Source organism: Rhinichthys klamathensis, unplaced genomic scaffold (genome assembly GCF_029890125.1).
Source record: "Rhinichthys klamathensis goyatoka isolate OS25496 unplaced genomic scaffold, OSU_Roscu_1.1 h1tg000602l_1, whole genome shotgun sequence".
In the NCBI taxonomy this organism is placed as follows: domain Eukaryota; kingdom Metazoa; phylum Chordata; class Actinopteri; order Cypriniformes; family Leuciscidae; genus Rhinichthys; species Rhinichthys klamathensis.
The window spans coordinates 25001-39812 of NW_026607057.1; the positions used below are offsets into that span (position 1 = coordinate 25001).

At 40.9% G+C, this 14812-nt stretch overlaps 1 protein-coding gene across 1 annotated transcript in view; it reads right to left on the reverse strand.

Moving 5' to 3' along the window:
- Positions 1–14812, reverse strand: part of fig4a (FIG4 phosphoinositide 5-phosphatase a) — a 146995-nt gene that overhangs the window by 13862 nt on the left and 118321 nt on the right. Inside the window, exon 22 of the mRNA XM_056240510.1 lies at positions 2531–2625. Within this exon, the coding sequence (XP_056096485.1) occupies positions 2531–2625 (95 nt within the window). The remainder of the gene's footprint in view (positions 1–2530; positions 2626–14812) is intronic.

A 14812-nucleotide genomic window follows, 5' to 3' on the forward strand; every position in this document is an offset into this window, starting at 1 on the left:
TCTCTCTTGCTCACTCACTCTCTTTCTCGCTCACTCACTCACTCACTCACTCACTCACTCACTCACTCACTCACTCACTCACTCACGCAAAACTCTCCCGCTCACTCACTCGCTCACTCACTCTCTCTCTCGCAAAACTCTCCCGCTCACTCACTCGCTCACTCACTCACTCACTCACTCTCTCTCTCGCTCGCTTGCTCACCCGCTCACTCTCTCTTGCTCACTCACTCTCTTTCTCGCTCACTCACCCACTCACTCACTCACTCACTCACTCACGCTCACTCGCAAAACTCTCCCGCTCACTCACTCACTCACTCACTCACTCACTCTCTCTCTCTCTCTCTCTCTCGCAAAACTCTCCCGCTCACTCACTCACTCACTCTCTCTCTCGCAAAACTCTCCCGCTCACTCACTCGCTCACTCACTCACTCACTCACTCTCTCTCTCGCTCGCTTGCTCACCCGCTCACTCTCTCTTGCTCACTCACTCTCTTTCTCGCTCACTCACCCACTCACTCACTCACTCACTCACTCACGCTCACTCGCAAAACTCTCCCGCTCACTCACTCACTCACTCACTCACTCACTCACTCACTCACTCACTCACTCACTCACTCACTCTCTCTCTCTCTCTCTCGCAAAACTCTCCCGCTCACTCACTCACTCACTCACTCAATCACTCACACACTCACTCACTCACTCTCTCTCTCGCAAAAGTCTTACGCTCACTCACTCGCTCACTCACTCACTCTCACTCACTCACTCACTCACTCACTCACTCACTCACTCACTCACTCTCTCTCTCGCAAAACTCTCCCGCTCACTCACTCGCTCACTCACTCACTCACTCACTCACTCTCTCTCTCGCTCGCTTGCTCACCCGCTCACTCTCTCTTGCTCACTCACTCTCTTTCTCGCTCACTCACCCACTCACTCACTCACTCACTCACTCACGCTCACTCGCAAAACTCTCCCGCTCACTCACTCACTCACTCACTCACTCACTCACTCACTCACTCTCTCTCTCTCTCTCTCGCAAAACTCTCCCGCTCACTCACTCACTCACTCACTCAATCACTCACACACTCACTCACTCACTCTCTCTCTCGCAAAAGTCTTACGCTCACTCACTCGCTCACTCACTCACTCTCACTCACTCACTCACTCACTCACTCACTCACTCACTCTCTCTCTCGCAAAACTCTCCCGCTCACTCACTCACTCACTCACTCAATCACTCACTCACTCACTCTCTCTCTCGCAAAACTCTCCCGCTCACTCACTCTCTCGCTCACTCACCCGCTCACTCTCTCTCTCACTCTCTCTCTCACTCACTCACTCTCTCGCTCACTCACTCTCTCGCTCACTCGCAAAACTCTCCCGCTCACTCACTCACTCACTCACTCACTCTCTCTCTCGCTCACTCACCCGCTTTCTCTTGCTCACTCACTCTCTTTCTCGCTCACTCACCCGCTCACTCACTCACTCACTCGCAAAACTCTCCCGCTCACTCACTCGCTCACTCACTCACTCACTCTCTCTCTCGCTCACTCACTCACTCACTCACTCTCTCTCTCGCAAAACTCTCCCGCTCACTCACTCGCTCACTCACTCACTCACTCTCTCTCTCTCGCTCGCTTGCTCACCCGCTCACTCTCTCTCTCTCACTCTCCCGCTCACTCACTCACTCACTCACTCTCTCTCTCGCTCACTCACCCGCTCTCTCTTGCTCACTCACTCTCTTTCTCGCTCACTCACTCACTCACTCACTCACTCACTCACTCACTCACTCACTCACGCAAAACTCTCCCGCTCACTCACTCGCTCACTCACTCACTCTCTCTCTCGCAAAACTCTCCCGCTCACTCACTCGCTCACTCACTCACTCACTCTCTCTCTCGCTCGCTTGCTCACCCGCTCACTCTCTCTCTCTCTCGCTCACTCTCCCGCTCACTCACACTTTTTATTGATTGTGTAATAAATGTTTGATTTAACTTTAATGATGCAAAAGGATGTCTAAACAAATTAATCTATAAAACCTTAACAGATTAATCATTTATTACAATTCTATCAATAATAGTGTCTAATAAAATCCATTTTATTTTTTCCTGAATTCCATTTTATTTTTTCCTAGAATACACGTTTTAATTTGTTTGGATTGCATTTTAATGGTTTGAATAAATTATAATAATCAAAAAGGAACAATTAATGATACAATCAGTGTACAATTAATAAAACATTAACAATTTATTAATTGATTAATATTTTAACAAAAAATGAAATTAAATAGGTTTTATATTTTCTTTGTTTTATGGTTGATCGAAAAAATGTAATAACAATAATTTTTTTACAATTTATTTTTTACAATTATTATTATTATTATTATGCATAAAACTTTAACAATTTACTTAATCTTTTAAAATGTAAAATTAAAATGAATGTTTTGAACACTAGTGCACATGTTAGATCCCCCCGCAGTGGATTGGCCTGCTGACTGAGAGTGTGTGTGTGTGTGTGTGTGTGTGTGTGACCTGTGGTACACGAGCATGTCCTCGTCCGGGGGATTCGCCAGCAGGTTCAGGCCGTACGTCTCTCTCATGGGCGGCAGACGCTGCTGTGGCTGATCCTGGTAAAGAGCAAAGAGCAAAGGTCAAAGGTCACACAGACGGCAGACAGAGTTCAGATAAAGCATTTCATTCTGTACTTTTTAATATGTCAGATGTGTCACTGGCTACGTTTACATGCAAACAAATAAACCGTCAGTAATCATTGACGGCTCAGTCGCACTGAAAAGCCTTCATGTAAAATCACACTGAGATTTTGATCCGGTTTTGATTCGGTTTATTCCTTTTCTAAACCGATCGAAAGAACATGTAAACACTTGATCGGATCGAAGACCGAAACTGACAGGACTGCGCATGTGCGCTGACGTTGAAACAGCGTGATGACGAATGAGGAACGAGCTCTTCTTCTGTTGAATAAAGTGTCTCATAAAACGGAGAGTTCCGGTCCTTGATTCTGATTGGTTGAGCCGCGTTCGGAGCCGTTGTAAATTACTTACATACAAACACACACACACACACACACCTGTGAGCGCTTTACATCAGTGTTACAAACACACACACCTGTGACCGCATTACATTAGTGTTACACACACACACACACACACACACACACACACACACACCTGTGACCGCATCACATCAGTGTTACACACACACACACCTGTGACCGCATCACATCAGTGTTACGCACACACACACCTGTGAGCGCATTACATCAGTGTTACACACACACACACACACACACACACACACACACACACACCTGTGACCGCATCACATCAGTGTTACACACACACACACACACACCTGTGAGCGCATTACATCAGTGTTACACACACACACACACACACCTGTGACCGCATCACATTAGTGTTACACACACACACACACACACGTGACCGCATCACATCAGTCTTACTGCGTAACTGCCGTCTGTTATTCTTTGTTGCTGCATGTGTTGCTTGGCGGAGGAATAAATGTGTTATAACTTTATATATTTTGTTGCTGCTGCTTATTTTAAGAATAAAATAAATAGTAAAATGTATATTTTTTATGGAGTAACCGATTTATTAAAGCAATAAGCCCCTTGAAGCCGTGTTTTACAGTGAATTTATAACAGCTGAGGGGGTTTTAGGGGTCAAACAACGTCCCACCTGTCCTCGTTTCAGACTCTCATACACACACTTAATCATTTTTACTGTGTGATGAATATAAGCAGCGGCACAACGGTTTATACACTCATTTACTCCAAATTATGACCAGAAATGGATAAATATTACGTCTGCTGTTTAAAACAAATAAAGAACCAATGTAGGAGAATAGTTATTATGTGCAAACAGCGGGAAACTCTGTATATTCCTGCGGTGTGCGCATGTCAAAAAATATACTCTGATTTGAAGCTTGTGACATAAACGCGCACATCAACCCGATCACGTTCAGCGTTCATGTAAACACTAATCATGCAAACACTAATCATGCAAACACTAATCATGCAAACACTAATCATGTAAACACTAATCATGCAAACACTAATCATGTAAACACTAATCATGCAAACACTAATCATGTAAACACTAATCATGCAAACACTAATCATGTAAACACTAATCATGCAAACACTAATCCTGTAAATACTAATCCTGTAAACACTAATCCTATAAACACTAATCATGCAAACACTAATCATGCAAACACTAATCCTGTAAATACTAATCCTGTAAACACTAATCCTGTAAACACTAATCATGCAAACACTAATCATGTAAACACTAATCATGCAAACACTAATCATGTAAACACTAATCATGCAAACACTAATCATGTAAACACTAATCATGCAAACACTAATCATGTAAACACTAATCATGCAAACACTAATCCTGTAAATACTAATCCTGTAAACACTAATCCTGTAAACACTAATCATGCAAACACTAATCATGTAAACACTAATCATGTAAACACTAATCCTGTAAACACTAATCCTGTAAACACTAATCATGCAAACACTAATCATGTAAACACTAATCATGTAAACACTAATCATGTAAACACTAATCATGCAAACACTAATCATGCAAACACTAATCATGTAAACACTAATCATGTAAACACTAATCATGCAAACACTAATCATGCAAACACTAATCATGTAAACACTAATCATGCAAACACTAATCCTGTAAATACTAATCCTGTAAACACTAATCATGCAAACACTAATCATACAAACACTAATCATGCAAACACTAATCATGCAAACACTAATCCTATAAACACTAATCATGCAAACACTAATCATGTAAACACTAATCCTGTAAACACTAATCATGCAAACACTAATCATGCAAACACTAATCATGCAAACACTAATCATGTAAACACTAATCATGCAAACACTAATCATGTAAACACTAATCATGCAAACACTAATCATGTAAACACTAATCATGCAAACACTAATCATGTAAACACTAATCATGCAAACACTAATCCTGTAAATACTAATCCTGTAAACACTAATCCTATAAACACTAATCATGCAAACACTAATCATGTAAACACTAATCCTGTAAACACTAATCATGCAAACACTAATCATGCAAACACTAATCATGCAAACACTAATCATACAAACACTAATCATGCAAACACTAATCATGCAAACACTAATCATGTAAACACTAATCATGCAAACACTAATCATGTAAACCAGGGATCACCAAACTAAGGCCCGCGGGCCGACTCAGGCCCGCCACCCCCCTTTGACTGGCCCCCCAGCCCCTCTAACCCCCACTACTTTAACCGGCCCAATGAGGCAATCCCTAAAAGTCGTCATGGCCTATTTTCTTTTATTGATTTTTTGAAAATAATAACATGTCTGCATCTGGTATTTTGTTGATTTTTTCAGTTAAAAAATTATATTTAGTTATAAAATGAACTATATTTGCCGAATTCTTCACCCGACATCCTCGAGATCAAGCAGTGACAGACAACGCACGTGCAGGGAACTGTCAGTGTTCAGGACAGCAAAATGTCTAGCTTAAACGAAAAGTTGATGGAGAGTGCAGAGTTTTAAAAGAACAGTGGACCAACGATTATTTTTTTGTTCAGTGTAAGGACTGTGCAGTTTGTATTATATGTAAAGAAAGTGTGGCGTTTTTCAAAGAATATAATCTGCGTCGTCACCACGAAACCCGCGACAAAGAGTATGCTAGCTTGCGATGTTTCTTACCTTGACAGCTTTGATGTTATTTTTATTAGAAAATAAATAAATGGAATATCTGTGGTATCTCAAATTAAAACAAAGTGTGAAGACTCAATTACTACTTTTGCAAACCATTAGTAAATATAAACAAATATGTGCCAGGAATCAAGTGTTGATATAGTAGTGTTGATATAGTAGTGTGAATATAGTAGTGGGGATGGCTGTGCCAGGCTAGTAATCTCTACTAGGGGTGTAACGGTACACAAACATCAAGGTTCGGTACGTACCTCGGTTTTAAAGTCACGGTTCGGTACGTTTTCGATACAGCAAAAAGTAAGAAATGCCAGAGAAATTTCCTGTTTGTTAAAAGAAAAAATATTTTTTTAAATAAGTTTTGAGTTTTCCTACATCTTGAAACTTTCAGGTTTATAAATGGGTGTCATCTTTGAAGGATGAACAAATAATGTTTTGGTCATCACATTAAAAATAACATTTATGAAGAGTTCAGATGCAAAAGCCATTTGAAATTTTCTTCTAGAATGATCATTTTTATCAAGCTTGTATATTTAAGTTCAGTAATTTCACTTAAATGGCAATGAACCTATTAATTGTCATTTGAGTGAAATTACTGAACTTAAATATACAAGCTTCATAAAAATGATCATTCTAGAAGAAAATTTCAAATGGCACTTAGAGGCTTTTGCATCTGAACTCTTCATATATTTATTATATAATATTTTAGTTTTGAAGTGCTGGAAAAAGATGTGTGAAGTACTTGAAAGCATTTCACTATTCCAGCTAAACTGGTTACAGTTAGTGTTATTGTATTAAATCCATGGTGAATGTTGCTGGTCTGTGGACGTAAAGTATTACTAGTTCATTCACGGCACAATGTTTCTCCTGGTGTCCACGTCAGCGCTGTTTGATGTAATAGAGATCTACGGTTAATAACGGAGAAATGTGAATGCTTCTCACTAGATCTCGCAGCGATGTTATTATTTCAGTGGCGAATTCAAATGTTTTCTTTACTGGATCTCTTAGCGCTGTGTAGTAACCGTGTCGCTTGATCGAGATCGGCGCGCGCTGCACAGATGTTGCTGGTCCGAACTAACGGTCCGTGAAGCACAATATGAGTAGCGCAGTTTCGTTCCGCTTTCATTACGCTTGCCATTTGATGTTGCGCAACGTTGTGGTGATCGCGCCAGCGCGAATTTTGTCGGCAGGAAAAATGGTCCTCGGAATCGTTCGGTTTGTATGCGTACCGAACCGGAAGCCTCGAACCGAAACGGTTCAATACGAATACATGTACCGTTACACCCCTAATCTCTACTACACAATGTTTTGTCAGGGTCATACAATTCTATGTTATATAGCTGACCCGGCCCCGGCCCCCCCATCACAGTCAGGAACGATAATGTGGCCCCGAGAGAAAAAAGTTTGGTGACCCCTGATGTAAAAACTAATCCTGTAAACACTAATCCTGTAAACACTAATCCTGTAAACACTAATCATGCAAACACTAATCATGTAAACACTAATCCTGTAAACACTAATCCTGTAAACACTAATCATGTAAACACTAATCATGCAAACACTAATCCTGTAAACACTAATCCTGTAAACACTAATCCTGTAAACACTAATCCTGTAAACACTAATCCTATAAACACTAATCCTGTAAACACTAATCCTGTAAACACTAATCCTGTAAACACTAATCCTGTAAACACTAATCCTGTAAACACTAATCATGCAAACACTAATCATGTAAACACTAATCCTGTAAACACTAATCCTGTAAACACTAATCATGTAAACACTAATCCTGTAAACACTAATCCTGTAAACACTAATCCTGCAAACACTAATTATGTAAACACTAATCCTGTAAACACTAATCCTATAAACACTAATCATGTAAACACTAATCCTGTAAACACTATGTGAGGGTTTTGTAAGGATGAACCCAATTGCAGACAGTTTGCGAAAACACACAAGGTTTATTTGACAAAAAGGGAAAACAAAACCCACGATGGGGTAAAACAAGACTGAAGGGCAAAAACAAAGACTAACAACACTAGACTAAGACTTGACAGGTAACTAGACAAATAACTAATAACAGCAACAAGATCAGGATTGTACAAGACAGAGTTCTTCACTAGATACTCACGAGAGGGTCAACACACAGGTAAAGTATCACATGATACACGCACTGAGAATCACAATGAACCGGCACAAGACAGCAAACACAAGGGGATTAAATAGAGAGACTAATGATAACAGGTGACACAGGTAAAGTAATAATGACAAAACGAGGATAACAAGGGGGCGGGGCCAGAGGACGAGACAACACAAGCACATGGCCCAAACCAAAGGCCACGTGCTTGCACACAAAACATGGTTCTGTCATGATCCTGCCTCAAGAATTAAAGAACAACAAGAACTAGATGGCAGAATCATGACAGAACGCCTCCCTTAAGGAGCGGCTTCCAGACGCTCCTCAAGGGAACGTCAAACACGGGACATGACAGACTGTGACAGACACAAACCAACAAAACATGACAAACAACAACAACGGCATACAAGAATACATAACAACAAGGTTGGGGTGCATCAATAAAAATAACAAACAGGGAAGGGGTGGTGGGACAACAGAGTCCATAGCGGGTGATCCAGGGTGGACAGGTGGGGTAGGAGACTTGGGTTTACGAGGAGCGGACTGAGGGCGAGGAATCCGGGCATGTTTGGACAGAGAGACACGTGGGGAAACCTTGGGGAAACCAGACTGGAACGGGGTGACACGTGGAGAAGAGTTGGGGAAACTGGACTGGGACGGGGCAGATGGCGATACAGGACAAAAAACAGAGGGAGAAGTAGGCGACTGGAGAACGGAGGTGGGCAACACTGTGGCTGGCTGTGGTGCAGGAAAGGGGTCAGGGTTCTCAGTAACAGTGCGGACTAGACCGGACTCAGAAGTGGCGCTCCCCATTTCCGAGTCTGAGTCAGTGACGTCTGCAGCAGACCCTGGAACCGAGCTGACGGAAACAGATCCAGGAACGATGCTGTCAGAAACAGGCTCGGGGACCGCGCTGGCAGAGACTGGGTCGGAGGCAGCGCTGGCTGAAGCAGCGCCCTCAGCAGCAGGTTCAGTGACCGTCGCGGGCTCAAGGGAAGGAAGAGACGGGGAACGGGAAGGCCCCTTCTTTCTCCTCTTTCTCCTGGGGCGGGAAGCAGAGGCCATGAGTGGATTTGTGCTCGGTTGGGGAACCACTGCAGGATCCGTGACAGGCAGAAGACGAGCAGTTCTCTCAGGCTGGGTTGACTCCGTAGCTGATGCCTCTGACGGGGACTCCCATGAGGTCCGCCTCCCTCGTTTTCCCCGAAGGCCGAAGGAGGTGGATGGAGTCTTAGGAGTCGTGGAAGAGTCAACCGGGCTCCCAAACGTCGCAACGCCTATCCAGCGACCCTCAGGTATAACCGGCAGCAGAGCAGAAGGTGAAGACCTTGTGGAGGAGTCCTGCAGCTCCTCCCGACACAAACGGTCCACCACCTCCCGAAACGGACGACGGATCAGCCCCTCCCGTTCAGACAAAGGAGGAGGGCCATTGAGACCCGCGATGTAGTACGAGTTGAGGAGGATCTCTGGCAGGAACCTCCTGCTCTCTTCCACGGCCTGGGTGTACTCACCCAGAGATCTCTCTCCCTGGGGAGAAAACGGTGCCTTGCCGCTCCTCATGTCGCAGGCAGTCGTCAGCCACCACTGCTCAAGGGAATCAGGTTGTCGCTTGGCAGGAAAAGACGAACTGTCTGCTGGGTTCCTTTCGGGCCGGTTCATTCTGTGAGGGTTTTGTAAGGATGAACCCAATTGCAGACAGTTTGCGAAAACACACAAGGTTTATTTGACAAAAAGGGAAAACAAAACCCACGATGGGGTAAAACAAGACTGAAGGGCAAAAACAAAGACTAACAACACTAGACTAAGACTTGACAGGTAACTAGACAAATAACTAATAACAGCAACAAGATCAGGATTGTACAAGACAGAGTTCTTCACTAGATACTCACGAGAGGGTCAACACACAGGTAAAGTATCACATGATACACGCACTGAGAATCACAATGAACCGGCACAAGACAGCAAACACAAGGGGATTAAATAGAGAGACTAATGATAACAGGTGACACAGGTAAAGCAATAATGACAAAACGAGGATAACAAGGGGGCGGGGCCAGAGGACGAGACAACACAAGCACATGGCCCAAACCAAAGGCCACGTGCTTGCACACAAAACATGGTTCTGTCATGATCCTGCCTCAAGAATTAAAGAACAACAAGAACTAGATGGCAGAATCATGACACACTAATCCTGTAAACACTAATCCTGTAAACACTAATCCTGTAAACACTAATCATGCAAACACTAATCATGTAAACACTAATCATGCAAACACTAATCCTGTAAACACTAATCATGTAAACACTAATCCTGTAAACACTAATCATGTAAACACTAATCCTGTAAACACTAATCATGTAAACACTAATCATGCAAACACTAATCATGTAAACACTAATCCTGTAAACACTAATCCTGTAAACACTAATCCTGTAAACACTAATCATGCAAACACTAATCATGTAAACACTAATCCTGTAAACACTAATCCTGTAAACACTAATCCTGTAAACACTAATCCTGTAAACACTAATCCTGTAAACACTAATCATGCAAACACTAATCATGCAAACACTAATCCTGTAAACACTAATCATGCAAACACTAATCATGCAAACACTAATCATGCAAACACTAATCCTGTAAACACTAATCATGCAAACACTAATCCTGTAAACACTAATCATGCAAACACTAATCATGCAAACACTAATCCTGTAAACACTAATCATGTAAACACTAATCCTGTAAACACTAATCCTGTAAACACTAATCATGCAAACACTAATCATGCAAACACTAATCCTGTAAACACTAATCATGTAAACACTAATCCTGTAAACACTAATCCTGTAAACACTAATCATGTAAACACTAATCCTGTAAACACTAATCCTGTAAACACTAATCATGTAAACACTAATCATGCAAACACTAATCATGCAAACACTAATCCTGTAAACACTAATCCTGTAAACACTAATCATGCAAACACTAATCATGTAAACACTAATCATGCAAACACTAATCATGCAAACACTAATCATGCAAACACTTATCCTGTAAACACTAATCCTGTAAACACTAATCCTGTAAACACTAATCATGTAAACACTAATCATGCAAACACTAATCATGCAAACACTAATCCTGTAAACACTAATCATGTAAACACTAATCATGCAAACACTAATCATGCAAACACTAATCATGCAAACACTAATCATGCAAACACTAATCATGCAAACACTAATCATGCAAACACTAATCATGCAAACACTAATCATGCAAACACTAATCATGCAAACACTAATCATGCAAACACTAATCCTGTAAACACTAATCCTGTAAACACTAATCCTGTAAACACTAATCCTGTAAAAACTAATCATGCAAACACTAATCATGCAAACACTAATCCTGTAAACACTAATCATGCAAATACTAATCCTGTAAAAACTAATCATGCAAACACTAATCATGCAAACACTAATCATGCAAACACTAATCCTGTAAACACTAATCATGCAAACACTAATCATGCAAACACTAATTATGCAAACACTAATCCTGTAAACACTAATCCTGTAAACACTAATCCTGTAAACACTAATCATGCAAACACTAATCATGCAAACACTAATCATGCAAACACTAATTATGCAAACACTAATCCTGTAAACACTAATCCTGTAAACACTAATCCTGTAAACACTAATCCTGTAAACACTAATCATGCAAACACTAATCAGACTCATCAATCGGAAGGAGTTCAGTCTGATTGAAACTAAAGTTGTGCATGTAAACAGCCATTACTGCAGTGCGTCTGTTAAAGCTCATTAAACAGTTATGTAACCGGCTGGAGTTTTGACGAGTGTGTTTGTGAAGGTGTTTCCTACAGTATGCATGAGCCGCGGGTTTACTCGTCTACATATTGATCAAACTCTAGATGTGAGTAATGCCACAGTTTCACCGGTGTAATTACAGTGTTGCAAGTAATGAGGTTTTTCACTTTTAAATATTTCATCAGTCTCGTATGCGAGCGAAACCCGTCCACGTGAGCCGCAGGCGCCGAGATCTCACGCATGAGGAATGAAGTGGAAAACTATGAGAGATGGAGGTGGAGAGAAGAAAACACCCAACAGAGACAGAGGATTGTGCATGTGTTTCATCATGAGATGCTGCACGTCCATCAAAGCCTTCAGTGCTCAAAATATCACTTTCTGGTTTATAACTTTTGACCAAAACGCATAGAAATATTATTTTTTTCTGATTGCTTGTGTCATGTAAAATTTAATATACGTGCAGATTTCGGTTTCTTTCCAGGGAGTGAATGAACTGATACCTAAAATATAATGCAAGTCACTTTGGACCAAAAAACTACCCAGGTTAAAACTAATGAAATGTTTTTTGATGCATAAAAAAACATTTATGAGAAACACAGACACATTTGATGCTGACATGAAGGATATAAAGACTGTATTATGAAACGCTTTGGGTAAATTCACAGGTCATATTCACACCAAAACAAGAAGAAAAAAAGAAATAGAAAATTACAAATATGTATTTTAAAAAAATAATAATAATAATAATAAAAAGGTTTAAAAAAAAGTATATATATATTTTTTTTATATATATAAAAAAGATTTAGTTTTAAAACAAATCTATTGCCACAAATTGTGAAAAGCACCACCTACTAGAAACTAAATCTTTCATAAAATCACAGTTCTGCTGTCATCTGATAATTAAAATCGTGCTAAATCAATCTCACGATGCATTTCTTTAGACTAGCATTTGCTTGTTGACTTTGCTCTTTACAACTTTAATGCATGGGGTTTTATTGATGAATGATCTACAGTATGTATTGTTTATTTAGTGTACAGCGCTTTGAGAAGCTACAATATAAAATACATTTTATTATTACTATCATCATTATTATTATTATTAAATGTGATGTGCATGGCGCCAGGACCCTGTCTGGATATATTCACCTGTTTTTAGTGCAGGAAACCTCAACTAACATGATGGACTACGGCCTGTTATCAGTCTAAACTCCTGCTGTTTCCACACTCGCCTCGTTTGACCTCAAACCAGTGTCTACTGCGGCTTCTCACAAATCAGGAAACATTTTTACCTTATTTATGTGCACTACTGACCATACGCTGGTCACTCACTACACACCTCAGATCACTTTCTCCTCACTCTTAACCTCAATCTCAACAAGTCTCTCTCTTGAATCCAACACTGAAGTGTCTTAAACTGCAGTTCCTCCACTGGCCACTAGAGACCGGCTGCAAAACAGAGTCAATCCCATAGACCTCCATGTTAAAATGCCCAACTTTACAGCAGAATAAAACATGTTTACAGTCTGGAACAAAAAGTGGTTTTGGTCTATATACAGTCAAACCAAAATTTATTCAGTCACCTTAAACATTTCTAACATTGGTAATAAAATATGACAAGAACTCAGAGTTATAAGATTAGTTGATATTTGACTGGTTTTGTCCGTCCTTTCTGATTTTATTTCTAAAAGTAAAATTCAAGCACCTTGTACGAACCCAGTCAACCCTAACAGCTGACGACGACTCTATAAATAAAACGACAATCATCAGCGGCCAATTCCTAAACCACAATTTGATACACATCTTAACAGCTAACACACACATTCTCCCCGCCGACTGTGTTGTCGCCTCGCATCGGGGTAAAAAGCTGCACTTGAACACACCGAGAGAACTACTGCCGACTGTTAGCTAGCATGCGCGTTCTGCGCCGGCGTGTAAATGAGGCAACTGTCTATTGTGTGTCTCCAGAAGCTTGTGTTCGGCAAGTGAACAGTGGTGCCATCATCCCAACGAGGCACAAAATCACTTTCATGAACCTTCGCCTGGACTGATCCCTCTAACCGAGCGCTGAGTCTTTAGCCATTTTCAAGCAACCCTCTACAACGGAAGTAAATCACTTGCATACGCGACTAAATAATGTCTATCATTAGTCATTGGCTAATAAATTCTTAGATTTTACTCGCCAGTGTGTGTGTGTTAGAGAAGTATAGATATATTTTCACTTGGTGAACATTGACTTAGGGCTTGAGAGTTTCGCTCTCCGTCAAGCGATCTGTACTATTTCAATGCAGCGTAATGGATGCTAGGGCTGGGAGACAAAATCGATTCACCTAGCGATCACAATTTTTTCTTTTACGATTCTAAAATCGATTTTTTTATTCCAGAATCGATATTAATTCAAATTCAAATGCTTTATATTTGTCATTGCTTGTAGATGAGGATGACAGAAGTTAGACACTTTCGTTCCTACAGAGGATGAAGTGTGTCGTTATCTATGAGTGTTGAGTGATGTAATATCCCAAGTGTACGCATGGAAGAGACGTGAGACTGAACGCACTAAAAGCCCTCGAGCTACTCATATGCTGAGAGAGATAAGACAATAGAGATGGTCGATTCATCCTTAAAAGACTGTGATCTCGATTGAAACACCCATGCGATCTTTCAATCCGTCTGTCTATTAAACTTTGACAAAATCATATCGCAACATTCAAAGCTGTGTTGGCGCTGACCCGGAGAGAGTCGTCATGAAACCGCTTCACAGTCTTTTCAACCTCATAGTATCATTATTTCTGTGATGTAATAGTTCAAATTATCATAGAAGTACTAGGATAAAAGTTTAAAGTTCAAATATGAATACTGATGTCTACGACAGAGATCAAAATCAGCTTTTGATAGAAACTTGGTGCGATTGGGTTAAAATAACGCAATTTTTTTTATTGCGCGATTAACAATCTTTTTGGACTAGCAAACTTTGTAGTTTTTTTCTCATGCTTTTGCAACAGGACGCGGCATGCGCGGCGCT